Source organism: Macrosteles quadrilineatus, unplaced genomic scaffold (assembly GCF_028750875.1).
Source record: "Macrosteles quadrilineatus isolate MER2022 unplaced genomic scaffold, UCM_ALF_1.0 Scaffold_3__2_contigs__length_128488019, whole genome shotgun sequence".
In the NCBI taxonomy this organism is placed as follows: domain Eukaryota; kingdom Metazoa; phylum Arthropoda; class Insecta; order Hemiptera; family Cicadellidae; genus Macrosteles; species Macrosteles quadrilineatus.
This window is the reverse complement of record NW_026542596.1, coordinates 37,851,606-37,878,722: the sequence shown is the minus strand read 5'-3', so window position 1 is coordinate 37,878,722 and position 27,117 is coordinate 37,851,606. Positions and strand designations below refer to the sequence as shown.

Below are 27,117 nucleotides of genomic sequence, written 5' to 3'. Positions count from 1 at the left end.
CCAGCCGTTCTCTCAAAATAGCTATGACAAATAAAAACAGTTTCAAATTAATATATAAGATAATAGAATCTTAGTTACTTCCGGTGACGTAATTTGGTTTTGTTTATGATTCATACAGTTCCTGTTCTAATATTCGCGATAATCACTTAAGCTACTCAATTAGGCCTTTGACTATTTATACAACTAGACATTCTATTCCCATGTTAAAGGTGTCACCAGTTTTTCTATTAAAATCATTATAGTTAATGTGAGCCTCTGACAGATTTGAAAGACTTATTGTGAGCTACAGCAACTGTTATGACCCATAAATTATGTCTGCAACAAAACATTGAGAAGAAAATAGATTTTAGACACTATTCGCGCATTCTGTGACTAGCTCACACAACTATGTTGGTAAAAAGAAGATTTGTGAAAGCTGGTCCATATAGATGGGATGCATACTTCTCAGTATCCCATAGTCAATGGTTTACGACAGAATCGTATTATTACCGGAATATGAATTAACTTTGACAGAAACAACAAGCAACTACTGAACAGAATGGTCGACAAGTCATCTCGGGTTGATGCTAGGTGTAAAGCGAGTTTTGGAACCTTGCCATTGGACATCTTGGTAAAAGCTATAACTGGAAAAGTGACAAGAATTGGGGAGACTAGAGTAAATTGAACAGGCTACTTAGTAATGTGATCGTGGGATTGTATATGGTTTCTTCGTAGCATGGGCTACATAATAAAGTAGCTTATTTAATGTAAATTCCATTAATGTGCCTATTTGTCAACAGTCCAAACACCTAAAAGGATATTTGTACTAAATGAACTGACGTTGACAAGCTTGTCAATATTATATATTTATGACTCATATATTTATGACAAGACTGCCTGAAATATTTTAAAATGTTTATGTGTTCTTAAGCTAGTTGTTAAACAGCTATTCTATAATATTAAAATACCCCCGCCGCAGCAAACCTGCAGACTAAGCGAATTTCAACTTGTCTCATACATTTTTACTAAAATATTTCCAAAAATAAGACATATTTATTCCCAATTTAAATAACATTAGATTTAACGAGTGCTTAGGTTTGCTGCTACGGGGAAGGTAAAAAGTGTTTTTTGACCATACGTCAATAGTATAGGATGAAATAAATAAATTTGCCAAATTTTTTCAATATACATCCATAAACAAGTAAACTACAACAGTTTTAATTTTCTCCATAAAAATAACATGGGAAATTTAAATTACACTATTTTTGAATTTTCTTCGTGACCGTTAGGCATACAAGAGCACTTCAATATACTAAATGATTTCTTTTTTTAAGCTCTACAAAACGGTTTAAAAATAAATTGCAAACATTTTTGTTTTTAGGGTGAAAAATGATAAAAACCCATTTTTACACCATAAAACCCCCCATAAACCCCCGTTCCTATGGTCCGATTATGCTGGTTCGCGAACTCGTTCAAATAAACGTAGGTTTAGACGTTTCTACCAAATTTCATCAAAATCGGATCATTTTTGCTCGAGTTATCGCGCTAACGGACACATATATATATATATATATGAATTTGAACGGATGGTGTTTTTGGCCTCTAGGGACCTCAAAACGAAAAAGTAAATCGGTCCCGGGTCCAGGTCTTACCATGAGTACTAAGGTAATAGCTTATTCCCTATATGGGAAATTCGCTAAAACGAAACAGGGTTTTTTTATTTCACGATTCTGAATCAACCACTCAACGGATTTTCATTATTTTTGTGTTGAAAGAAAGATAATTTTGAGAACTAGGGAATGTCGAAGCCATAATTTTAGTTTAGGGTCCCAGTTATTTATAAATTAAGTTTTAATTTTTGAAAAGTCTAGCAGCCGACGCTAAGATTCTAAACTAGCTCTTGGTGCGGTGTAATATAATTTGTTTAACATAACAGCTGTACACATTCAGTGTTTGTAACACAAATTCAGCATTTGGATAAAATTAAAAGACATACTAAGGGTTGACTAATTTATACTATGTGTAATGCTAACCATTAATACGTTCAATCCTTCGATAAGAGGATGACAGATTATTTAAATAGGTAAAATAGTACATAGGTAAAATACGAGGATGTTTAAAGGATTTTTTAAATAAATCTTTGTAATCTTCGGTTTGTTTTAGTTCAATATAATTTTCTTTTAAAAATGCTCTGTAGAACTATACTCTGATTTGTCATTTATTTTTAGGAAATAAGTAAGATTTAGAAGACCACCGAGAAAAGTAACATTATCGATGTATACAAGTCTAGGCTCTGTACACGAATCTTAAAAAAAGGATATGCAAATTATTATACTGCTCAACTTTTTTGGGAAAGGGTAGGAAAATCAATTTTTTACACGTTTTAATTAATATTGGTTTGTTTACAATCAATGTTTTTGAATGATTAAACTTTGTTTGAATTAGGCCCGGAAATATTGATGTCATAAAGAAGGAGATCAAGAATCCTCAGGAATAAAATTTTAAATTACCACCACAACTCAGGCGGGGTTTATCCAAAGATATACAGATATGAATGATATAGATTAAGCACAACGTCATCATTGACCTAGGATACTGCAATTAGACTAACCATCCTTTTATGAAATCTAAAAAGTTGTTTGGCGTGTGTTTAGTTGTGGTTACGTTTGGAGGCACTGAATATTTTATAGTTTAAATAAATGAATATGGAGAATTACGGTGTATATTGATTCAATGAGGGTGGTTTAATTATTAAGGATATTAGAACTGATAACGGAATGAATAATAAACATAGACAATTAATTACGTCACTAGCTTTACTAGCGTGTTTTACGTTTTAAATTCCTTCAACATGTGACCAGTTCTGTTGTTCAAATGAATATTATTTTATTTTTGACTCAGCTGTTTACCAAAACAAACTATATGTTGTTGTTTTTACTTTTCTTTGTTTGCACTTATTTATTTAGCAATTGATGCAGTGAAATTGATATAAAGGATATGTGTGGACGATTCGTTTAATGATGTCAGGACACCAACGTTATAATTATGTGTACTGTGAATTTTATTAGATGTTTTAGTTTTATTTTAGGGAGTTTCTATTCAGACCTACTGGAAATTGTGTATATGTAGTATGAGTAATTGTATTGTGGTGATATTGATTATGGAAGAGGCAGGTATGCGATGGAATTGGAAGTTGATATCGTTGACTAGGCCTATACACTTCTCAATTGATAATTACCCTTTCTACTGTAGGCTACAATAAAATTTGTCTTTATACGTGTAAGCTAGCTGTTCTGATTTATACACAGTTTTAACTGACTACTCCCGTACGTAGGACGGGTTAACACCTCGTTTTTTTGTTAATATGATTTTAAATATGTATATTTAATTGAATAAAAATCCAATAATCGTTCCAAGTCAAGGTTTTGCAAAATCTTGCAACATCATTTGAGTACTATACACATCTATAATTTAGTAAATCATTACAATTAGTGGGTACCATGGACTAATTTCATTTATCTCACCTTTTTTATTGTATTTATCTTATGCAGCAAATTTGTCTTTCATTTCGGAGCGAAAATATAACGCATATAGAACATTACTTAGTTTGTATATGTAATTAAAATGCGGTGGGTTTTTGTGATATAAACTCCTCCTACATTATTTAACTTATAAAATCATTTTAGTCTTATAAAGTTTAATGAGAAAATCATCAAATCCTTTAAAAAAACACACACTATTTGTCTTTACCATACATAGTTAATCCTGGACACAACATTTCTTTCGAATTAGAAATAACTTAATTTTTAACAGTAAAGAAATTATTGCATAACAGATATTATGAATATATCGATATTACACAAAACCTTAAGAGTTGGAGTCAATAGTTTTGCATTGTTATTGATCGCCATATGCCAGCTCAGTGGTTGTCCGAATGCCGATCTGCAAAAACATGCGTTCACGTTGAAGCATATTTATCATGCACCTTTATCTTACCGAGCAGAACATTATTGATGTGATTCTTAAATATATTTTCCGTGTGAATTGCTTTTCGGATTTTTAAAACTTTTGTTTAAGAGGTAAAAAAATCACAGTTTAAGTCAATATATTATGCAGTTTGACAAAATAATAACAATAAAAGTTAAAAAGTAGATAGCAAATCACATCCGCGGTTTCAATAGCAAATGAGATATTTTGCAACTTTTTATCTTAATAAACAATGCCGTAATATGCTTCAACCATTAACATTGCCGTTATGGGCATAAAATCCAAGATGGCCGGCAGTCCTGCCGACTCTTAATGATATTATTCTTGACTTCCAGCAACAAGAATATTTTCTTACAAAAGACACACAGTACGTCGATCAAGTAAATTAGCGGGAAACCACGATTTATCAACAAAACAGCTGATGCCGTTGCGCCTGGAGGTAGGCAATACCCGCAGCATTTGGCTGTACCTGTTTTGCAGCTGTGCGCCTTATTATCTCAACACAGCGAGATCGTGTAGTTCCTTTACCAGACAACACTTAGGATGTCTTATTAGATTATTTAATAAGCAAGAGTGATGTTTGGAATGTTCCCCCATGGCCATGTTTTCTGAATCATGAAAAGGAGGTTACCTTAATTAACTTTACAGTGTAGCTGTTTTTTGTATATTAGGGAAATTATAAAATTATAATGGCAGATTTTGATTAGTTTTTTAGTGCTAAATATTGTTTTAACTAGGCATTGAAGGTGCTTTCTCCTGTTTTTTTAATCACAAACATGAAATACTTAAGTTAAAGGACATTGTTTTAGAAATCAAACATATCTCTTTGAATTATGTTTTATTACACGAGTAAGTTCAATTTACTATAAAGTCGATGACACAATATGGATTTTGATAATTCTATACGTTATAATCAAACTGAATAATTTATTTTTCCTATAGTCACCCGACCAAGTGCTACCTTGCACTGATACAAAAAGCAATAAGCTGGTACAGAAAGCTGCTAACTGCTGCATTTACTTCCTTTGTCGCACACCAGCATTCCAACCAAAAAACACAATCAGCGTGTTTTTATGCACGCAATCCGTGTACTCTTGGAAATAGGTTGACTACGGTCAGTTGGTGCAGCGTTTCCCATTTTGTTCGATGTTTGGATTTAACCTAACCTAAAAACGTGTTGTACAGTTTTTTTTTTTTTTTTAACTAATTATTTATATGTTTTATAGTAACTGCAGGAAAAATAAATGTGGAACGCGAGTGCAAACTGCCTTTGCTGCACCCGAGACACTTTCAACACTCGCCTACGGCTCGTGCGTAAACATTTCACTCGTGTGCACTTAGCCCACTAGTTACACAAATAACTATGGAATTATTTTATTTTTGTTGTTCTTACAATAATTTATCGTTGAGGCTATTATATAACATTTAATGATATAACATATAACAATTTGAATATGTTCTTATTAATTATGTGCCAAACTATCCATTTTTAATGTATAAAGGATTTCCAATCAAAGTTTTGACTAACAATTTTGACACGTATTATTTTTCGGCCTTTTTTAGCCTGCATTTTGTCTCTTCCAGGTAACTCATAGAGTGTAATGAGTTAAACTACTACATCTATGATAATACCAACGTAACCAAACAACCATTTAAATATCTTTTGCAGCAAACCATGATTTACAAAATCATAAAGTGTCTCTCAACTGTAAACCATTTGTTAAATTTACTCTTACAACGCTGTAAACATTTTATAACCACCATAAAATAGTATACAACATTCACCTGTCGTAACAAACATTTAAACACGTTTACTAGCTTATAACTTTCCACTGCGGACCCGTCAAAAGCGACGATGTTACCTGGGTATAAATACCTACAGACTCAACCTTCCGTTTGACTATTGGCCGGAATGACGCCGGGATGCCTCGTGTCCGGCTCTGCCAGAGATGTGTTTGAAGATTGTCCGTATTTTTGGACACCAGCGGTGATCCGACGGCCCACTATTGCTGGTCTTTTCCTTGTGGAATGTAATTTTATCACTGTTTCAATTAGTTGAAGTATGAGTTGTAAGCCGGTAACCGATCAAATAATCAACTTTTTGGCCACGTTGCTGAAAATATCCCAACTTTGAAAAGCTACAGTGGCTAAATGGCTCAGCCGATTTTGACGTATTTAACACCAATCGACGCAGAATATAATGCATTAAAAAGAAGCCTTCGAATAACGTTTTCCGTCAGATTCGTCATTTAGAAGTTATAAGCGAACAACTGAAAAAGTGCAAAATGTTCATAGTTTTTCGACTCCCAAAACTTAAGCAGACGTCAGAATCCGTCGCAAACACACAGGACTCTTATTTGGGACCCCCAAAAGGAATTAAAACACTTCCCAGCATTAGACGACTTTTTGGGGAGCACTCCCTTTATTTGATCTAATTTGCCTGGACTATTTAGTAGAAATCCAGCCAAGTAAAGGGAAATCCGCTTATTCTGCAGGTTTGCCGCAGATTTATTTTACTCTTATTTCAGGATGTATATAATAGTAAATACTAAAAGGCCTACTATAATAAACCGAACGGACTAACATTTAAATTCTCTTCATGTGGTCCATAACGATGATAATTCTATAAGGAGTGTGTTCAAGCTATGACACAATAGCCTCCTCTAATAAAAGGCCGGGGATGCAGCGTTGGTGTGTGGACACGTCAAGCCTATGGTCATGGTGATAACAGTAGGCTACTGTAATAACAAACGTGCAAAGATAAACATTGTGCAGCTTATGGCGTACATCCCACCCGCATAGTCCAGCTGTATCCAATATTCCATTCAACCAATATTATTTTTCAGCTAAACCATTGGTTAACAATACAATATTTAAACAGAATAAAAATACCACTACCGCAGCAAACCTGCAGACTAAGCGAATATTAGAGAATTTTATCATCTTTATTTTTTTAATTTACATTTTTCCGTATGATGCACGGTTTTCAGTGTAGAAGTAAAAACTTTTAAAAAATGGGTCTTTCCCCCCCTCCCCACGATCAAGCAGCACTTTTAGTATTTTTATCTTTTAACTACCCCAAACACGTTCCCGCAAAAAAATTCCCCTCCATGTCCTCTATAACCCCTTTATTGACTGGACTATTAGTGTATTTTCCCAATACAATTTTATTATTTGGCAGCTACGATGTTTTGCAATTTTGACTTTTCTATGAATACATACATTTATAACTATTAAGCCTGAACAAGGTAACTTGAACAGCTTAAGCTTTATTGTATCAAAACTAACGACGATTGTTGTAAAGTTTTCCCCCATAAAGTAATTTATAGGAGTGTGCTGAAAGTTACTATTGCTCTTAAGAGACGTTGCTTCTTGACATCTTCACTAATGAAGGCCTTACGTCTTAAGCTATCTTCATATACATTATAAAACCATTTTATATAAACTTTAACACTATTTTAATTTTGTACTGTGAATGTGAAATTATCAAGGTTCCTTGACATATTTTTAGTTAAATGTAGTGCTGGATTTCTTTTTGAGGTAAACTCAAAAAGAAATTCTTCGCGTTATTGATAGTTAAACTTATCTTGGTATTAAAACGCAACTTCTATGTTTAATAATATGTCTGCTCATTATACTACGATAAAAAGTTAATTTTATTATTAAGTTGAGAGAAAAATATCACTAAGAGGCGATATACGAATGTATTGTTACAGTGGATCCTGACATAATACTGTGATATATTCTAGTACTATTGTTAGAAAGCTTAATTTAAGATAAACTCACAGATTAACAAACACTTTTAACATTATTTTATTTTCATGAACTGAAAAAGAATTGTGTATATAAAAACTAAAAACAAAACATTGGCAGATGACTCATTTAAATCATTTAAATAATCAGCTGACAAAAGCAAGTAAAGACTATTTGAAATAAATTCATTTTACCAACATCCTCCCTTTCTTAACTTTTTTTTATGTCTTTAAAAAGCGTCTGTTGCGAACATATAAGTTTCCACCAACTTGTACCACATATCTTCGATCTCTTTCTTTTTTTATAACTTTACCTTCTACCCAGGGATCCCTTCTCTCTTGAGGTTTCCTTTGAACCCAAACAACTTGTCCTGGTATCAGTGGGGCGAGGTCTTTAGCTCCTTTGTCAAAATATGTTTTGTATGCATCTTTCTTTTTATCCCACTTTTCAATTACTTTCACAGGAACATTAGGACGCAGCAGATCTTCACAAGTGGGTACAAAGCTTTTAGTTCTTCTAGACATTAACAACTGAGCTGGACTCTTACCAATTTCTTTGAGTGGTGTATTTCTCAACTCAAGAAGAGCCTGCTGAAAGTCGCCTTTGTCTTCTCTCACTTTTTTTAAAATACTCTTAAATATCTTTACAGCAGATTCAACTTTTCCATTTGCCTGGTGGTGATATGGAGAGGAAGTAATTATCTTAAATTTCCACTCTTCTGAAAAATCTTTAAATGCTTGACTTAATATAGGGGTGCCACTATCACCAACTACAATGTCTGGAATGCCGTATCTTGCAAATAACTCTTTACAGAAAACAATCAATGATTCAGAGGTACATTTTTGTGTTTTCCTAATCTCAAAAAATGACGAATAGTAATCAGTCACAATAATGAAGTGAGTTGAGCCTTCTTGAGCAAAATCAACCCCGATTCGCTGCCATGGTCGTGATGGTGTTTCTTGAAGTAAGAGGGGTTCTTTCCGTTGAGTCGGTGCATATTTCTTGCATACTAAACATTTTTCAACTTCTTTTCTTATATCTCCTGCCATTCCCGGCCAAAAAAATACATCTTTTGCTCTCCTTATACATGATTCAACCCCTTGATGTGAAGAATGAATTCTATGGACTAGTTCAATTGTCATGCTACTTGGGATAACAATCCGCTCTCCTTTGAGGACAAGTCCGTCTTCAACTCCAAGCTCTTCCTTAAAAGGCCAGTAATTCCATAGCTCCTTGGGAACTTGAGTCTTTCTATTAGGCCAACCATTTATAATCACCCGTATAAGCTTCTGAAGCACGGGGTCTTTGTATGTGTGTTCTTTCAGTTGGTTTAAACGCTCATCCGTAACATTTATGTACTCTAAGGACTTACACTGTTCAAACTCCTTTGTCGAGCTGTTCATTGAGGTTTCAAAAATCATTACTGAATTGTCCTGCATACTGCATTCATACTTAGTTTCTGGGGCGCGTGACAAAAAATCTGCTAAAAGCATTGTTTTACCTGGTCGATAAACAACAGTAAATGTAAACTTCTGCAATCGCAGCAACATTCTTTGCAACCGCTTAGGTGCGTTGACCAAAGGTTTTTTGAAAATAGTCTCAAGAGGTTTGTGATCGGTTTCTACCGTAATATCACACTTACCGAACAAATACTGTTCAAACCTTTCAAAGGCAAATAGAACTGCCAGGCATTCTTTCTCGATCTGAGCATAGTGGCATTCTGTTGGATTTAAAGTCCTTGATATATATGAAACTGGCTTACCATTTTGCAATAGCGAAGCACCCAAACCAAACTGACTTGCATCACATTGCAACGTCACAGGAGAGTCCTTATTGTAATACTGTAGGGTTGGAGAGTTGGTCACCATGTTAACTAATTTCTTGAAAGCCAATGAATGTAATTCCTGCCACGTCCACTTAACATCTTCTTTAATTAGAGTTCTTATTGGAACTGCTACTTCTGACAGTCCTGGCAGAAATTTACTTAAATAATTGATAAATCCCAAGAACCTTTGAGCTTCCTCCTTGTTCTGAGGCTCTTTCATATTTGAGACTGCTGATATCTTGTCAGGATCTGCTTTCAAGCCATCACTGCTCAAAACATGTCCCATGTACTTAACTTCCTTCAGTCCGATTTTACATTTATTCATGTTGAACTTTATATTTCTTTGTCTAGCTCGCTCAAGCAATGCATGCAGATTCTTGTTATGGTCCTCTAAAGCTTGTTCATCTGTGTCTCCACTGCCGTAAACTACGACATCATCTGCAATCGTAAAAATTCCTTTTAGTCCTTCCAGCTCTTCGTGTACTCGCCGTTGAAATTCTTCTGGAGCTGACTTTACTCCGAAAGGCATCCTTAGCCAGCGGTACCTCCCAAATGGAGTCCAAAATGTCGTTAATTTGCTTGCCTCTTCGGTTAACTTTATATGCCAGAACCCATCTTTTAGGTCTAGAGTACTAAATATCCTGGCTTTTATAAGTTTTGGAGCAACTTCTTCTATAGTGGGGACCTGATAATGTGACCGCTGGATAGCTTTGTTTAGTTGATGTGGGTCAATACAAATGCGTAACTTGTTCGGTTTCTTAACGACAACCATAGCACTGACCCATGAGGAAGGTTCCGTTACCTTACGTATTACACCTAATTCTTGAAGACGTTGTATTTCACTTTTTATCTCATCTTGTAAAACCAGAGGATATCTTCGAGGTGGAACCACTACAGGAACAACAGATTCGTCAAGTCTAAATTTATGTTTACCCTCAAAGCATCCTAGACCTTGACCAATGTCTTGAAAAGAAGATAGAATGGAGCTTGGATTTGGAGAATTCTTTAACTCAAAAACATCCTCATCTACTGCAATAAGCCCTAACCGTAAACAGTCTTGAGCTCCAATCAATGGAATATGCTTCGTATTGATAACTTCAAACGACATTCTTTGCTTAATATTCTTCCATATAACATGCAATGTTATTTTCCCAAGAGAAGCCTTTGAAGCACCACCATAGAAAGTAAGCGTTGTATTACTTTTTTGGAGGACTGGACGATCAACTCCAACCAGCTCCTTCAAAATATCGTAACTCATTACATTGCATGTCGCCCCGCTATCAAGTTGACATTTTAGCATTCGATTACCTTTCCTAAATGGGACTTTCAAATGGACGAATAGACGTTTTTTTGGAATGTCATCTTCCATTTCATATATGTCATTTTTGTCTACATAATCTCCAGGAATGGTATCTTCACAAGCAGAGCTTACTACTTTAATCTTTTCTTTTGCTTTAAGGCACATTTTAGCAAAATGATTGTTTTTTCGACATAAACTACACGCTTTTCCAAACGCAGGACAGTAACTTGCTCCTCTTTGGTGTTTCCCCCCACAGAATTTACACGAAAGAAGTTTTTGATCACTGTTTATTCTAAACGACTCATTAACTATATTTTCCGTAGAAGGTTCAGTCTCGTTAGTTCTACGTTCATTGATTTTTTTAGCAAGATTACTAGCCTGCTCATCAGAAAGACATATGCTTGTCGCATTATCAAGAGTCAGATCTTTTTTTGATAAGAGCCGTTTTCTTAAGTCATTATTTGATAAACCTACTACTAACCTATCACATAAGAGCTGCTCTTCAATTTCAAGCCTAGATAAATTTGACAGTGACTCAAATTCACATTTTCCTATCATTTCATGTAACCTGTTAATATACTCTTTACAAGACTCATTTGGTGATTGTGTAGCACTATTAAACATAAAGCGCTCAAAAGTAACATTCTTAGCATTATTAAAATAATCATCTAGTCTATCAATAATCTCATCAACACTGGCCTTGTCATTGCATATTTTATTTATTAGCTGTAATGTTTTACCTCCAATGAGAGACTGGAATAAAGCTACCTGAACTTTTTTGCTTGTTATCTTGCTGCATTTTGAGCCACCACACGCTTCAGCCAAAGTTAGATAGTTGTTCCATTGGACCTTGAATAACATCCATTTCTCTGCTGCATTTGTTTTGTCCGAAATGTCAAGTGGATCTGGTAGAGGTATTCCATTCATTATTGTAATTCTTCTAATAACCTGACACCATGTTAGAAAGCTTAATTTAAGATAAACTCACAGATTAACAAACACTTCTAACATTATTTTATTTTCATGAACTGAAAAAGAATTGTGTATATAAAAACTAAAAACAAAACATTGGCAGATGACTCATTTAAATCATTTAAATAATCAGCTGACAAAAGCAAGTAAAGACTATTTGAAATAAATTCATTTTACCAACAACTATATAATATATTCCTCTGGCAAACGTATACAATTTTCATATATTCTGAACAGATTATACTATATCACCGACTTAATTCCACTACATTTCAGGAAGATTGGTTTCTTTTTTCCAGCCAATAGTAAACCAAAGAAATTTTCTTTTCTTTTTAAATTTAACTAATAAGCGAAGAACATGGAATGTCTCGTAGCAAAAGTGTATTCGCAAAAGTCAATAACTACGATTTAAAGATGCAACAAACAATAAGTTTGAGATGACTTTCGAGTGGAAATATCTATATCTATAAAAGAGGAACTATGTATGTATGTATGTATGTATGTATGTATGTATGTGTGTGTGTGTGTATATACGTTATGGACTCCGAAACCGCTCGACAGATTGTAATGAAACTTTCAGGCATTATTAAGCATCTTTCAAGGATGGTTCAAGTGAAGTTTGGTGCAGATCCGTCAAAAGGGCTCTGCCCCAGAGGGTTTTAAGTGGGCCAATGTCAGACTTTTTGATCTACAATGTTTACAAATAAATATAATTTAAAAGCAGATGTTTACTTTCACCAACTGTGTTTTGTAGGTTTGAATAATCACAACATTCTGTATTAGCATTAGTCGTTATTTGTAATAGTGCCACAGTGTTTCTACAGAGTGCAGCACAGAAAACTATTTTACTAAATAAGTCCAAATGTATTAAACCCCAATCGCAGCACACCTGTGCACTGAACAACGTTTAAATTCTCCAATGTTAAATATTAAAACATAAAAACCTTTATCAAAGTATTATAATCAATTAAAGGGATGACTTTTTTTAAATTTATGACAACAGCTAATTTGCAACCAAAAGGTGAGTGAGCGTAGCGAACGAACATCAACCTAGAGGCGAGTAAGCGTAGCGAACGAGCTAACCTGAAAACAAGTGAGCGACGCGAACGATTTCCAACCTGAAGGTGAGTGAGCGTAGCGAACGAACTTCAACCAGGAAGTGATTGAGCCATGCGAATACTTATGAAGTTAAGCGGGGCAAAGCCCGCGGGTACAGCTAGTTAGAATATAAAAAAAGACAGAGTGTTGAAATAGAAGTAACTGTGTTATATAAGAAATCAGAATAGAAAAGTAAACAGCATTTGATGATTAACATTTTGGTTGCTATGGTAAAAACTGCTTCATATGTTCATAACATTCTCCCCCACTTAATCACTGGAGAGCAAAGTCCTTAAGATAGGACGGAACCTTGCGCTGTCTGGAAGGACGAGATAATTTGTTTTCTTTTTGTTCTGTGGCTTGAGGTATGTCTAGATTTTCTTCCCTTAGAGTACCGTCTAGTTCTGTTGGATTGTGTGAACTTGATTCAGACTCTGGGTGGATCTCTTGTGGTGGTGCTTGACAGTCTATAATAGGTATCCGTCTTGGAACACCAGAACTATCTTGTTCGTTGTGTGTTTTAAATGTAACTTTCTTCTTGGATACAAGAGTCGAAATCAATTGATTTATGTGTCGTTTTAAACTTCGTCCAGAATCCAATTCAACAATGTAATGGTATTGACCTAATTTTCTCTTGACTGTACCAAACTGCCATATGTCTTTATTTCCCAGGTGAACTCTTGCCTGAACCCTCTCCCCCACTTTAAGAGAGCGGACACGAAGAGGAGCAATTGATTTTGATGGAAGTTTGGCCTTTGGGTTAGGGAGAAGTGTGTAAAGTCTAATCCGAATCTTCCTGTTCAAATACAACTCTGCTGGAGTCTTGCCTGATGCCAAAGGTGTTGCTCGATATCTGAACATAATGTTTTGTAGCTTTTTGGTAATCGGGGTTGGATCATCGGCAGCAGCAATAAGTCTTCTCTTTAAAGTTTGTATGTTTCGTTCCGCCAGGCCATTTGTTGCAGGATGAATAGGAGCAGTAAATTTTTGGAAAATCCCACGTTCTTTACAGTAGTTGATAAATTCCTCACTTTTGAATATAGTGGAATTGTCCGAGACCAAGAACGAGGGGTACCCATGGACTGAGAAAATGTTTTCAAGTAGTGCCATCGTCGTTGCTGAGGAAGGAGTATTTTGAAGAATGCGAACTTCTGCCCACTTTGATTTTGCATCTACACACATGAGGAAATAATTTCCATCCAATGGACCGGCATAATCAATATGCACTCTTTCCCAGTTATCATCAGGCTGATCCCAAGGATGTACCGGAACTTTTGGTGGATTGTGACGAACTTTAGCACAAGCTTCACAGCTTTTCACTAATCTTTCTATGTCTTTGTCCATACCTTCCCAATATACATATCTTCTAGCAAGCTGTTTCATTTTAGTAATCCCATCCTCGTCGCCAACTGAGATGACTTTCGAGTGGAAATATTAGAATATAAAATAAACGGTATCAGCATTCTGACACATACTTTCTCCCATAAGTTTGTCAACAACCTTTATCATGTGTAAATGGTGAGAGTAAATATACGGAAATGGGATTTGTACAATTTTGTTCAGAATTTAAAGGACTAGGCCTATAACATACTAAATTTTTATCAAAATCGTTCGGGCCATTTTTGGGAATATCGTATTTTTCCGTTATTTTATGGGGTTTTATGGGAAAATCCCCATCTAAAATCAAAATTTCTAAAAAATGAAAAAAACTATCAAAATTGTAAGGACCATAACCTACTATGTTAAATCAAAACTGGATTTTTGTCTAAAATCCTATTTTTTGTTATTTTATGGGGTTTTTATGGGAAAATAACATAATTTACCATAACTTTTGAACCGTAATTTTTACAGAAATGGGATTTGTACCATTTTGTTCAGAATTTAAAGGGCTGCAACATACTAAATTTTAATCAAAATCGTTCGGGCCATTTTTGAGAAAATACAATTTTTCCAGTTTTTTATGGGTTTTTATGGGAAAATCCCCATTAAAAATCAAAATTTCAAAAAAATTAAAAAAAGCCTGTAGATAGCATAGATTAGAACCTACATACCAAATTTCATCGAAATCGGACCACAGGTGTAGTCTCTAGCTCTGTACACATCCAGACACACACACACACACACACACCCACACACACACACACACACACACACACACACACACAGACATCACTTCGAAAACCACTTTTTTGGGTCCAGGGGGGCCCAAAACGAATATATCCACTCAAAACTCAAACTCGAAAATTTTGACGAAAACAATACTTTCTCCATATACTATGGTATAGGGGGAGAAAGTAAAAAGACAGAGTGTTGAAATAGAAGTAACTGTGTTATACTAGAAATCAGAATAGAAAAGTAAACAGCATTTGATGATTAACATTTTGGTTGCTATGGTAACAACTGCTTCATATGTTCATAACAAAGTTCTAATATCTAATTGTTGACATCCTGACATCATAGGCTAAGAAGCACATAGACTACCCTCACAACACGAGGTCTCTCAGTATGTGGCTACAAAAAATGCACAACGTGGCGATGTAAGGTAACAGTTTGTTGTACCTGTTACAGACAGATGATGGTTGCGGACAGCACGGATGGCTGTGACGCCACCATGTGAACCTCCCAGTGTCAGGTACCTTAGTATTTGGCGACAACGTATACACAACGTGGTGATGTAAAGTAACAGTTTGTTGTACCTGTTACAGGACAGATGATGGTTGCGGACAGCATGGATGGCTGTGACGCCGCCATGTGAACCTCCCAGTGTCAGGTACCTCAGTGTGCGGCTTCTACATATACACAACGTGGTGATGTAAAGTAACAGTTTGTTGTACCTGTTACAGGACAGATGATGGTTGCGGACAGCACGGATGGCTGTGACGCCGCCATGTGAACCTCCCAGTGTCAGGTACCTTAGTATTTGGCGACTACGTATACACAACGTGGTGATGTAAAGTAACAGTTTGTTGTACCTGTTACAGGACAGACGATGGTTGCGGAGAGCACGGTTGGCTGTGACACCGCCATGTGAACCGCCCAGTGTCAGGTACCTCAGTATGCGGCTACTACATATACACAACGTGGTGATGTAAAGTAACAGTTTGTTGTACCTGTTACAGGACAGATGATGGTTGCGGACAGCACGGATGGCTGTGACGCCGCCATGTGAACCTCCCAGTGTCAGGTACCTCAGTATGCGGCTACTACATATACACAACGTGGTGATGTATAGTAACAGTTTGTTGTACCTGTTACAGGACAGATGATGGTTGCGGACAGCACGGATGGCTGTGACGCCGCCATGTGAACCTCCCAGTGTCAGGTACCTCAGTATGCGGCTACTACATATACACAACGTGTTGATGTATAGTAACAGTTTGTTGTACCTGTTACAGGACAGATGATGGTTGCGGACAGCACGGATGGCTGTGACGCCGCAATGTGAACCGCCCAGTGTCAGGTACCTCAGTATGCGGCTACTACATATACACAACGTGTTGATGGAAAGTAACAGTTTGTTGTACCTGTTACAGGACAGATGATGGTTGCGGACAGCACGGATGGCTGTGACGCCGCCATGTGAACCGCCCAGTGTCAGGTACCTCAGTATGCGGCTACTACATGTACACAACGTGGTGATGTATAGTAACAGTTTGTTGTACCTGTTACAGGACAGATGATGGTTGCGGACAGCACGGATGGCTGTGACGCCGCCATGTGAACCTCCCAGTGTCAGGTACCTCAGTATGCGGTGACTACATGTACACAACGTGGTGATGTAAAGTAACAGTTTGTTGTACCTGTTACAGGACAGATGATGGTTGCGGACAGCACGGATGGCTGTGACGCCGCCATGTGAACCTCCCAGTGTCAGGTACCTCAGTATGCGGTGACTACATGTACACAACGTGGTGATGTAAAGTAACAGTTTGTTGTACCTGTTACAGGACAGATGATGGTTGCGGACAGCACGGATGGCTGTGACGCCGCCATGTGAACCTCCCAGTGTCAGGTACCTCAGTGTGCGGCTACTACATATACACAACGTGGTGATGTATAGTAACAGTTTGTTGTACCTGTTACAGGACAGATGATGGTTGCGGACAGCACGGATGGCTGTGACGCCGCCATGTGAACCTCCCAGTGTCAGGTACCTCAGTATGCGGCTACTACATATACACAACGTGGTGATGTATAGTAACAGTTTGTTGTACCTGTTACAGGACAGATGATGGTTGCGGACAGCACGGATGGCTGTGACGCCGCCATGTGAACCTCCCAGTGTCAGGTACCTCAGTATGCGGTGACTACATATGCACAACATGGTGATGTAAAGTAACAGTTTGTTGTACCTGTTACAGGACAGATGATGGTTGCGGACAGCACGGATGGCTGTGACGCCGCCATGTGAACCTCCCAGTGTCAGGTACCTCAGTATGCGGTGACTACATATGCACAACATGGTGATGTAAAGTAACAGTTTGTTGTACCTGTTACAGGACAGATGATGGTTGCGGACAGCACGGATGTCTGTGACGCCGCCATGTGAACCTCCCAGTGTCAGGTACCTCAGTATGCGGCCCGCTGCTGTCCTCACCCTTCTGGAGTTCCTTGTAGTCACCCTCACACACACTTCTGCCTCTCCCGAGTAAGTTTAACCCTAAAGCAATCTCTTGAATTTAATTTTATCGTCTCAATTCAATAATGATATCTGTTTAAATAATATTAATATATTTGCCTGCATCTTATCCTTAACTTAATTTGATTTAGGAAAGGTGGTGTAGTTCCTTACCCATCTGTGCTTATGCTGATTCTTCCGGGATTCTTATCATAATTTCTTGTAATTTCGGAATAAGTTACAATATGAAATATCCAGTAAACGGTACAAAACGTTTTAGACTGTTATCCGACGGAGAAAGGCTATGTTGTTATCCTTTCAGGCATGTTGATTAACAGGGTAAGTTAAAAGTAAAGTGAATCGTAAATAATCTATAGGAAGACAATTTTTTTCCTTCAACCGTACAAAGAACCTTATATTTAGATAACATAAAAATTAAAAAAACGAGATTTACAAAAATGTGAATTAACCTTTTGTTAGAACAATCTAAATCTAAAACGATTTTAATTGAATAGACAATGTTGATTGGTGGACTGAAGTTTCTTAGTTTTCTATTCAGACCAGAGAATGTAATATGAACGGTTACGTTCAACGATACGACATTTTTTTATTTAAATTGTATGGGAAATACAACCCAAAGCAAACCTGCACACAAAGGGAATTTCCATTTGCTCGATTAGATTTTCAATTAAATCTATTTCAATAACATTAGGTTTAACGAGTATCTAGGTTTATTACAGCTACATGGAGAGTAATAAAGTGTGTTTATAGTAAATTAATAAAGTGTGTTCATTAATAACTTTGTCAACCATAAAATAAATAGATTTGCCAATTTTGATCAAAATATATCCATAAACAAGCAAACTAGTTTAAATATTGCATTATTTTTAAGCATCTTATATGTAAATTTCATTAAGTTCAAAGGACATACAACCAAACTATATTTTAAAAGCTCATTTTATTTCTTTAATATAGATTCACTAGCAGAGTACCCGTCCTTCGTACGGGGTTGGCATATAAGTTTAAATTGCTTATTGCAGTTATACTCAAGCTTTGCGTTTGCAATGGGGGAGGAAAAAGTTTGATAAAATTTGCTTCTTTAAATTGACGGTATACTATGGTATTACACATCTACCATAGCCATAATGTTCTACCTCTTACCTAACCAATTAAGAAAAATAAATTATTAAAAATTTGCAAAAAATCACAATTTAGTCATGACTTAAAAAACATAAACATAACTGTAAACAATCCTACTATGACAGTTCTCATTGCGTATCACAGTTGTTTGTTGCTGCTTAGTTCAAATTAGCTGTTCACATAAATGGAAAAAAATATAGTGCTGCACCCTGTTGGTAAATCTTATAACTTTTTAATGCCTTTGTATATCATAACACCCACTTTTTTAGTTGAAACAGCTGACTAAATTCTTTAATCCCCTTTAAATATGAAAACTCATAAGGTTAACATGGGGAACTACAGAGCCACTGGGCGGAGCCCGGAGGGATTTTTTGAGATAAGAATATGCCTATATGTTAATCAAGAATGTGAGCTACCATCATGCCAAATTTCAGCCCAATCCATCCAGTGGTTTATGCGTGATTGACCTTCAAACACACAAACAAACACACACACAAACTTTCACATTAATATTAGTAAGATTTATAGATGTCTTATATAAACAATTAAGACCAATAAAACTGTAAAACGATTATTTAAAAATACTTGTTTGTGTTACAGAGCCTAGCCTACTGAAATTGGAGTAATGTTAAAAACGACATTGCTATAACTTTTAACCATAGTGATAAGTTACTTGTTCTATGAATAACACTTTTCAATGTCAAGAAATCGTCCTTTATTGTCATTATGCATAGGGAAAATTGTGCTTCAACCTAGATGGTACAGAAAACAGTATTCAGCAACTTATCCTGAAATCGGCTTTTAATTTAAACATGTTGAAATTTGTAAAGTAAAAATAACATGTAGGCCTACTTGGCTATGTAACAAGTTGGCTATGGTAGGCTTGTTCTTGCAAGGACTAAACAGATATATTCCTAATAATTGAACTTGGAACTTGGTATTTGTCTTAAACCATAACATAGCCTAGGAATAGTCCTATACAAGAGCTGTTAGCAGGAGCAAACTATGCTACTTGTTCAATGTAAGTTTCACGTTATATGGAGATTTTTTCGTTACAATTATCAATTAGTCTAGGCATATCTTAAATCACATCAGGAAACTTCCTCTTTGTTAATTTAGTAAACCTTTGAAAAATCTTTGTAATCTAAGAAAGGAAGGGCTTGTGGTGATGAACCACAATCAACAGCTGAAGCAAAGGTTGATAGACCAGATTTCTCATTATTTTAAGGTTTAGTGTTAGTGTTGGTTTCCATTAAAACCCAAGTTGAAACACTATTGATATAATAAAGAAACTAAATTGATTACTAATTTCCCTGACGATCACTTGCAAGCATTCAATAGCTTCTCTAGTCACCGGTAACGTTTAAAAGTCGTCTGCATCTAGCGATTTTATTTTATCTGACAGTAATCATAGAGTAGTAAATTAAGGAAATGAGAGGCAAAAATGTGGATAACATTCATTTAATGGCCTCCATGTTCACACAACGTTGTTTGTATAGGGAATGAAACGGCTGCAACCAGCTGTATGAAGCCAGCCTAATTTTTTTGAAAATCTCAGTTTGAAAGGTTTCACGTAAGGTTGAGGTTATGATAAAAATCACTACCTCAAACAATGTTAATGTAGCGAGAAAAGTAGCTAAAATTCCGCTACAACTACTTTAAAAATGTAGCTAGCTACAGCTAAAGCTACAAAATCTTAAAAGTAGCGTAGCTACAGCTAACGCTACAAAAAAAGTAGTGCGCTACTGTAGCGGCGCTACTTGTAGCGCGCTACTTCCCAACACTGCAAACTACAACAGTTTACTTATTCTTCACAAAAATAACATGGGAATTTTAAAATTACCAGTAACCATACAAAACACTTCAATACACTAAATAATTAGTTTTTCTAAATTCTTCAAAATCGTCTAGTTGGAAAATTGTGAAATTTGGGAAGTTTTGAGGGTAAAAAACGAGAAACCCCATAAATCCCCCATAAAACCTTGTTTCCATGGTCCGGTCATTCTGGTTCGCACACTCGTTCGAATAATTGTAGGTTTACACGTTCGTACCAAATTTCATCGAAATCGGACCATTTTTGCTCGAGTTGTTGTGTTAAACGGACATATATGTATGAATGTGAATGGATGATGTTCATGACCTCTGGTGACATAAAGACGAAAAAGTTAATTGGTCCCGGGTCCAGGTCGTACCATGAGACCTACGATAATACCTTATTCCCTATATGGGAAATTCGCTAAGACTAGTTTTCTCCAACCCCTAGTGTTGTCCATTGAAGGGTGATTTTGATGGCGGAAATCGGTGATTGGGTGATGTAGCGATTTAGGCCAACCCGAGGATAAGATCCCGACAGCATAAATGATGCCCATTGTGGGGCACAATAGCACAATAGCGTCCTACTGCAGACAATGACGTCGATCATATGTTATCCTCACATTTTGCCATATTTTACTAACTGCTGCTTAATTTGCATTAATGTTGTAGCAGACGATTTTGTGACCAACAATTTTCTGACTATAATAATTTTACATACCTCATAATATTGTTCAGAAATTGTTTACACAAATGTTTTGCTGTAAAGTCAACAATTTCATCTATTTAGTAAGTTAAAAATATTATTTGAAGATTTAAAAAAAAATTAAAAACTTAAACCACTGAAATACAAAACAGGCAAAAATCAAATTAAACAAACAATAAGTGAGAGTCCGGACGTAGAAAGAAAATTACTGTAGTACACGATGGAAAAGTACTTTGAGGACAGAAAACATAATACAAGAAGATGAAAGTACTCTTCCCATTAAAATATCTTCTAAAATAAGTTCTCCCGTGTTTTCCATAAAATGAGAAAGAATCTACCTTAAATTCGGGGTTGCTGTATTTCGTTTCGCATGTTTTATTTTCAGCACTGGTAACCAATGTTTTAACACATTTTATGTTTCGTTTAATGGAAAAACTGTTTAATTTGGCAATTTTAAAATTCGTGAGTTAAAATATGTAACCCGTGAAAAGTACTTTATTTTTTATCAATGCCTACTTATTTCATTTCTACACAATGAAAATGTAAAATAGGGGTTTAAAAGGCAAACAATGAAAATTCAATCATAGAATAAATGTACAAATTTACTCACAACAATGGGCATCCCACTAAGGTTACGTTTGAACTTAGCATACAAATACCAACACTTAATATGTAGCACCTTTTATCCTGTGGCGCGGACATCGCTATGAAATGCAGCGTTTATTCAATGTTGAATTAATTTATAAGGATATGTGAAATAATTGCAGACAATGGTCTCACGATTAAACCATTATTCTCTGACACATTTCGATCTCATTTTGAACACTTATTACGATTATTTGTTACCAACAAGACTGGTTTTCAGAATCAATTTCAACCTTCGAAGATATTCATCCAGCACGGATGGTTGTGTTCCTGGTGAAGCATGGTCATTTTCTCAAACACTCAATGTCTACCATCGCATTAGTGATAAGTACAACCAAATTAATTCAAAAGTTGTACAACATCTTGATGGTGTAAGCAAGCTGTGTTAAATTCCACACAACCTGCTAATAAGTAAATAAATTTTAAAATTACAAAATCTATCAAAAATAGTTCAAACTCATATGATAAATCTTATTTTTGTAAAAGTTCCAATGGAAAACTATATAGTTCATAACGTTCTTTTTGTTGGAACTGAAACCTTTTAAAAGTACAACTTATTTATCTAAGTATCTTCCTTAATGTTGAAATTACCTTTTTAAAAAAATTAATATTCATTATTTTTCAATATTACTTTACTGCTTTAAAATATTACTGAAAATGGTCAACTGGAAAGTATATAAATCCTGAACGCAATACTAAAAAACCAACAAAATGTACTTTGGTATACCTGGTGTCCCAAAAAGAATGGATCAAAGGTAAACTGGCATAAACAAATTATTTTTCCTAGTCACCTGACAATGTGGTCTTCCTTCCACTGATTATAGCACAGAAAGCTAACTGCTGCATCTACTTACTTTTGCCGCACACTCTTTACTTTTGCCACACAGTTTTTTTTCCGCACACCAGTATTTCAACCAAACAATACAAAACAGCGTGTTTTGATTTGGCACGTAATACGTGTACGCTTAAAAATAATACTGTTAATACTGCTCTATGAAATGGCGACCATACAAATTAGGTATTTTAAGCCAAGTATGAGTGGAGATGAGTGTAGGATGAGTGGCGCGATCTTGTAGTCTTGTTAGTGACTAAGGCCGACATTCCTTAGACACAGCTGTTAATTAATAGCCCATATAGCTAATGGCAACTAAGGGACCAACAGTTTATAGTGGAATCCGAACCACATTTTTGCCTTGGTAATTACGAATTGGTCTAATTATCAGGATAGTACTGCGGATAGTCGTTGTAATGAAGTGTTTAAAAAGGCTGAGGTTTGGTAAATAAACATGGGAAAAATACCAAAGCACCATGGAAAGGTACTCAGTGACCCGAGGGAAATCACTGAGGGAAAAGTACTGAGGGAAAGTGCTGAGGGAAAAGTGCCCAGTACTTTCGCCGGGAGCCGGTACTGGGTACTTCCCCCCCACCCTCCAAGCACCTTACGACCCTATAAAAGGCGCATCCTTCGGAGACTCAGTTGGGCCTCCGGGCCCGCCCCCGCCGGTTGGCGCCACCGGTGGGTCCCTTCCCAGTGTTATATAGTCAATGGTAATAGCATGTAATAGTTCTTGTTAACATTACAGTTCTCGTTTTCTATCATGGCACCGAGAGTTGTCACTGATCCAACTTCCCATTATATATTTTAACTTAAGATTAAAATATTGATCTCTCACAGTACACTAACAACAATTAAACAGCTGATTACTCTTGAATGGTAATAAAAAAACTTAAAACACCAGCTTTAAAACTACCGTAACCATAGTTAATTGTTCTACGACCCTTGGTCCTTGGTAACGCGTATATAGATACATTCTGTAGATTGTATCCATTCTTTTTGGGAAACGGTGTATACACTTTTAAGTTCATGATACCTAGTATGTTTCCCAAAAATGTTCCATGATGGCTTTGAAAAAAACTATATAATAGGTTTGTTAGGAGAAACCCCACATAGTGAAGGGTTCAAAATATTTCAAAACATGATGTCTAACTCTAAAAGTGAAATACAGTTAAAAATAAATTACAACCCAGTAAAGGCGGAGAAGTAATAAGCACTTTAACCAAGCGGAAGCTATAGAGCTGTCATTTCAGCCAATCAATAGTAAAGTGCTAGTGGCGGCGCTTTAATCCCCCAAACAGCATGCACTTCCCCCAGAGCACTTACAAGTTCCTATAGACAGATAAGCCCAGACGTGGAAAACTGGCGGTGCTATTGTTTTACGATTTTATACTTTCCATTAATACAGGCAACGTTTTGTCGACTTTGAGCAATTTCATTTCGTACATTAATAAAAATTATAAATAAACGGTATCAGCAATCTGACACATACTTTCTCCTATGAGTTTGTAACTACCGGTTTCATATCATTCGTAGGAGTAACTTAGATATTTAGTAAGGAAAATCACAAAAAATTACTTTTGAACCTAAGTATTTACAGAAATGGGGGATTGCACTATTTTATTTAAATTTATAAAGACCATAGCATACTAATTGTGATGAAACTCGGATTTCTTTCAAAAATCCATTTTCCGTATATTTAAGTGGGTTTTAATGGGAAAATAGCATAAGTTGTAATAACATTTTAATCGAAATTTTTGTATTAATAGAAGTAACACCGAACATAATCGGATTTTAAGGGCTATAACATACTAAATTTTAAACAAAATCGTTCGGGCCTTTTTGAGAAATATTGACTTTTCCGTTATTTTATGTGTTTATTGGAGAAATCACCAAAATTTAAAAAGAAATTGAAACAACACCTGAGATACTATGGATTAACTACATACAACATTACATCACAATTGGAAAAAAGTGTGGACTGTAGCTCTGTACACATCCATACATACAGAGAGACAGACACACACACGGAAAGACATCACTTCAAAAACCACATTTTTCAGGGGGACTCAAAAGGAATATATCCACTTAAAACTCAAACTGAAAAATTTTGACGAAAACAATAGGCCTACTTTCTCGGATAAATGCCTCCTTTCGCCATATAGGCCTACTGGGGTAGGCTAAATGTATGAGGGAAGAAAATAAAAAAACTTAGCATAGTTTTTGTTTTTACAAATATTATTTACAGTACCATGAAAAAATATTATACTATATTGCTTATATACATATGCATTTGAAAGGGCGGTGTTTGTGGCCTCTGGGGGCTAATGGATTTGAGCAGATTATGTCATTTTCGAGCTCTACATTAAGTTTAGAATAAGAATAACGTAAAATGATGAATGATCAATACTAAAAACTCCATTGTAAATAGTTCCAATGATTAAAATTAAGCTCAATGATAAAATTCAAAAAACATTAGTCTATTGCATTATTCTACACCCTGTATACAAGAAGGTAACAAAATATGTGAAAAACTGTGCCATTTTATAAGCTTTTCAACCATACGCTTCACTATTTAGTTTTAGATCTGCTTATGTACGCTTTAGTTGTTTGAAGACTCCAAAATATGGAGTATTTTTGCATTTTAGCGAATTTCCCCTATAGGGAATAAACTATTACCGTAGTACTCATGGTAAGACCTGGACCCGGGACCGATTTACTTTTTCGTTTTGAGGTCCCTAGAGACCAAAAACACCATCCGTTCAAATTCATATATATATATACCTATAAGTAGATAGTAATGTACCAATCCTAGACCAAAAAAAGGAAGACTTTAATAATTTAATGAAATTTGTTGTTTTTCAATACTAATATGTTAAATTTTTGCCTCTTTTAGGCCAATTTCTAACATTTTCATATTTTTCTAGAAAAAGTATATAATTTTGATGAAATTTTCATGAATATGTCTATATTTTCCATAAAATTGAGTACAAAACAAAATGTTTTTAAAAACAAGTAAAATTTTAAAATTTAATGAGTAGTTTTTATACAAATTTAACTAAAACAGTTTCTTTATCTTTGAATGTTTTAATTTCAGTAATAATTAAGTTTAAATCTTTTTTATTTAATTCTTTAATTGTTTTTTCATCAAATATATTAATAAATCTATGAGGCAAATGAACTTTACATTTTTCTAATTCAACAATAACTGTTGGTCCATATTTATCTTTAACTTTTTCAAATTTTTCTATTTTATATTTTGTATTCAATTCTAAACTTTTTATTGGTTTATATTCTTTGAATTTACATTCTCCAATATTATTAATCTCTTCTAGTAGATCCATTTATTACAAAAATAATTATAGAAATTTTAAACAGTTAATAATTGAAATATATGAAAAGAATTTTAAATAATAAATTCCATAAATTTAATAATTTATTTAATAATCAAACCTTAAATAAACCTTTACAAACTTGTTTTTTTAATCAATTAATCTACTTCAAGATTTTTATGATATAAAAAACTTTAATAATTTTGATAAATTTCATATTTTTTAATAGTTTATTTAATAATTAAACCTTTATAAACTCATTTTTAATCATTTATTAACGCGTCGCGATTTTTGCGACGCGTCAAATATTTAATAAATTCCATAAATTTTATAATTTATTTAATAATTAAACCTTAAATAAACCTTTACAAACTTGTTTTTTTAATCAATTAATCTACTTCAAGATTTTTATGATATAAAAAAATTTAATAATTTTGATAAATTTCATATTTTTTTAATAGTTTATTTAATAATTAAACCTTTATAAACTCATTTTTAATCATTTATTAACGCGTCGCGATTTTTGCGACGCGTCAAATATTTAATAAATTCCATAAATTTAATAATTTATTTAATAATTAAACCTTAAATAAACCTTTACAAACTTGTTTTTTCAATCAATTAATCTACTCTAAGATTTTTATGGTATAAAAAAACTTTAATAATTCTAATAAATTTCATGTTTTTTAATAGTTTATTTAATAATTAAACCTTTATAAACTCATTTTTTATCATTTATTAACGCGTCGCAAATAAACTATTAAAAAACATGAAATTTATTAGAATTATTAAAGTTTTTTATACCATAAAAATCTTAGAGTAGATTAATTGATTGAAAAAACAAGTTTGTAAAGGTTTATTTAAGGTTTAATTATCAAATAAATTATTAAATTTATGGAATTTATTAAATATTTGACGCGTCGCAAAAATCGCGACGCGTTAATAAATGATTAAAAATGAGTTTATAAAGGTTTAATTATTAAATAAACTATTAAAAAATATGAAATTTATCAAAATTATTAAAGTTTTTTATATCATAAAAATCTTGAAGTAGATTAATTGATTAAAAAAACAAGTTTGTAAAGGTTTATTTAAGGTTTAATTATCAAATAAAT

General features: G+C 34.7%; 2 protein-coding genes across 2 annotated transcripts in view; one reads left to right on the top strand and one right to left on the bottom strand.

Annotated features, from left to right (window-relative positions):
* The window catches only part of LOC128988943 (gamma-aminobutyric acid receptor subunit beta-like), a 76,278-nt gene that overhangs the window by 8,246 nt on the left and 40,915 nt on the right, over nucleotides 1–27,117 (top strand). Inside the window, exon 2 of the mRNA XM_054410736.1 lies at nucleotides 17,414–17,562. Coding sequence (XP_054266711.1) covers nucleotides 17,441–17,562 — 122 coding nt within the window. The 5' untranslated portion in view covers nucleotides 17,414–17,440. The remainder of the gene's footprint in view (nucleotides 1–17,413; nucleotides 17,563–27,117) is intronic.
* On the bottom strand, nucleotides 13,188–14,297 carry LOC128989118 (uncharacterized protein K02A2.6-like). Its single transcript, XM_054410984.1, has one exon. It carries the CDS (start codon nucleotides 14,295–14,297, stop codon nucleotides 13,188–13,190), a length of 1,110 nt encoding a protein of 369 aa, XP_054266959.1.

What these genes read in the sequence shown, in the direction of transcription:
- LOC128989118 (XM_054410984.1), bottom strand. Translation starts at nt 14,297, where the DNA reads ATGAAACAGCTTGCTAGAAGATATGTATATTGGGAAGGTATGGACAAA.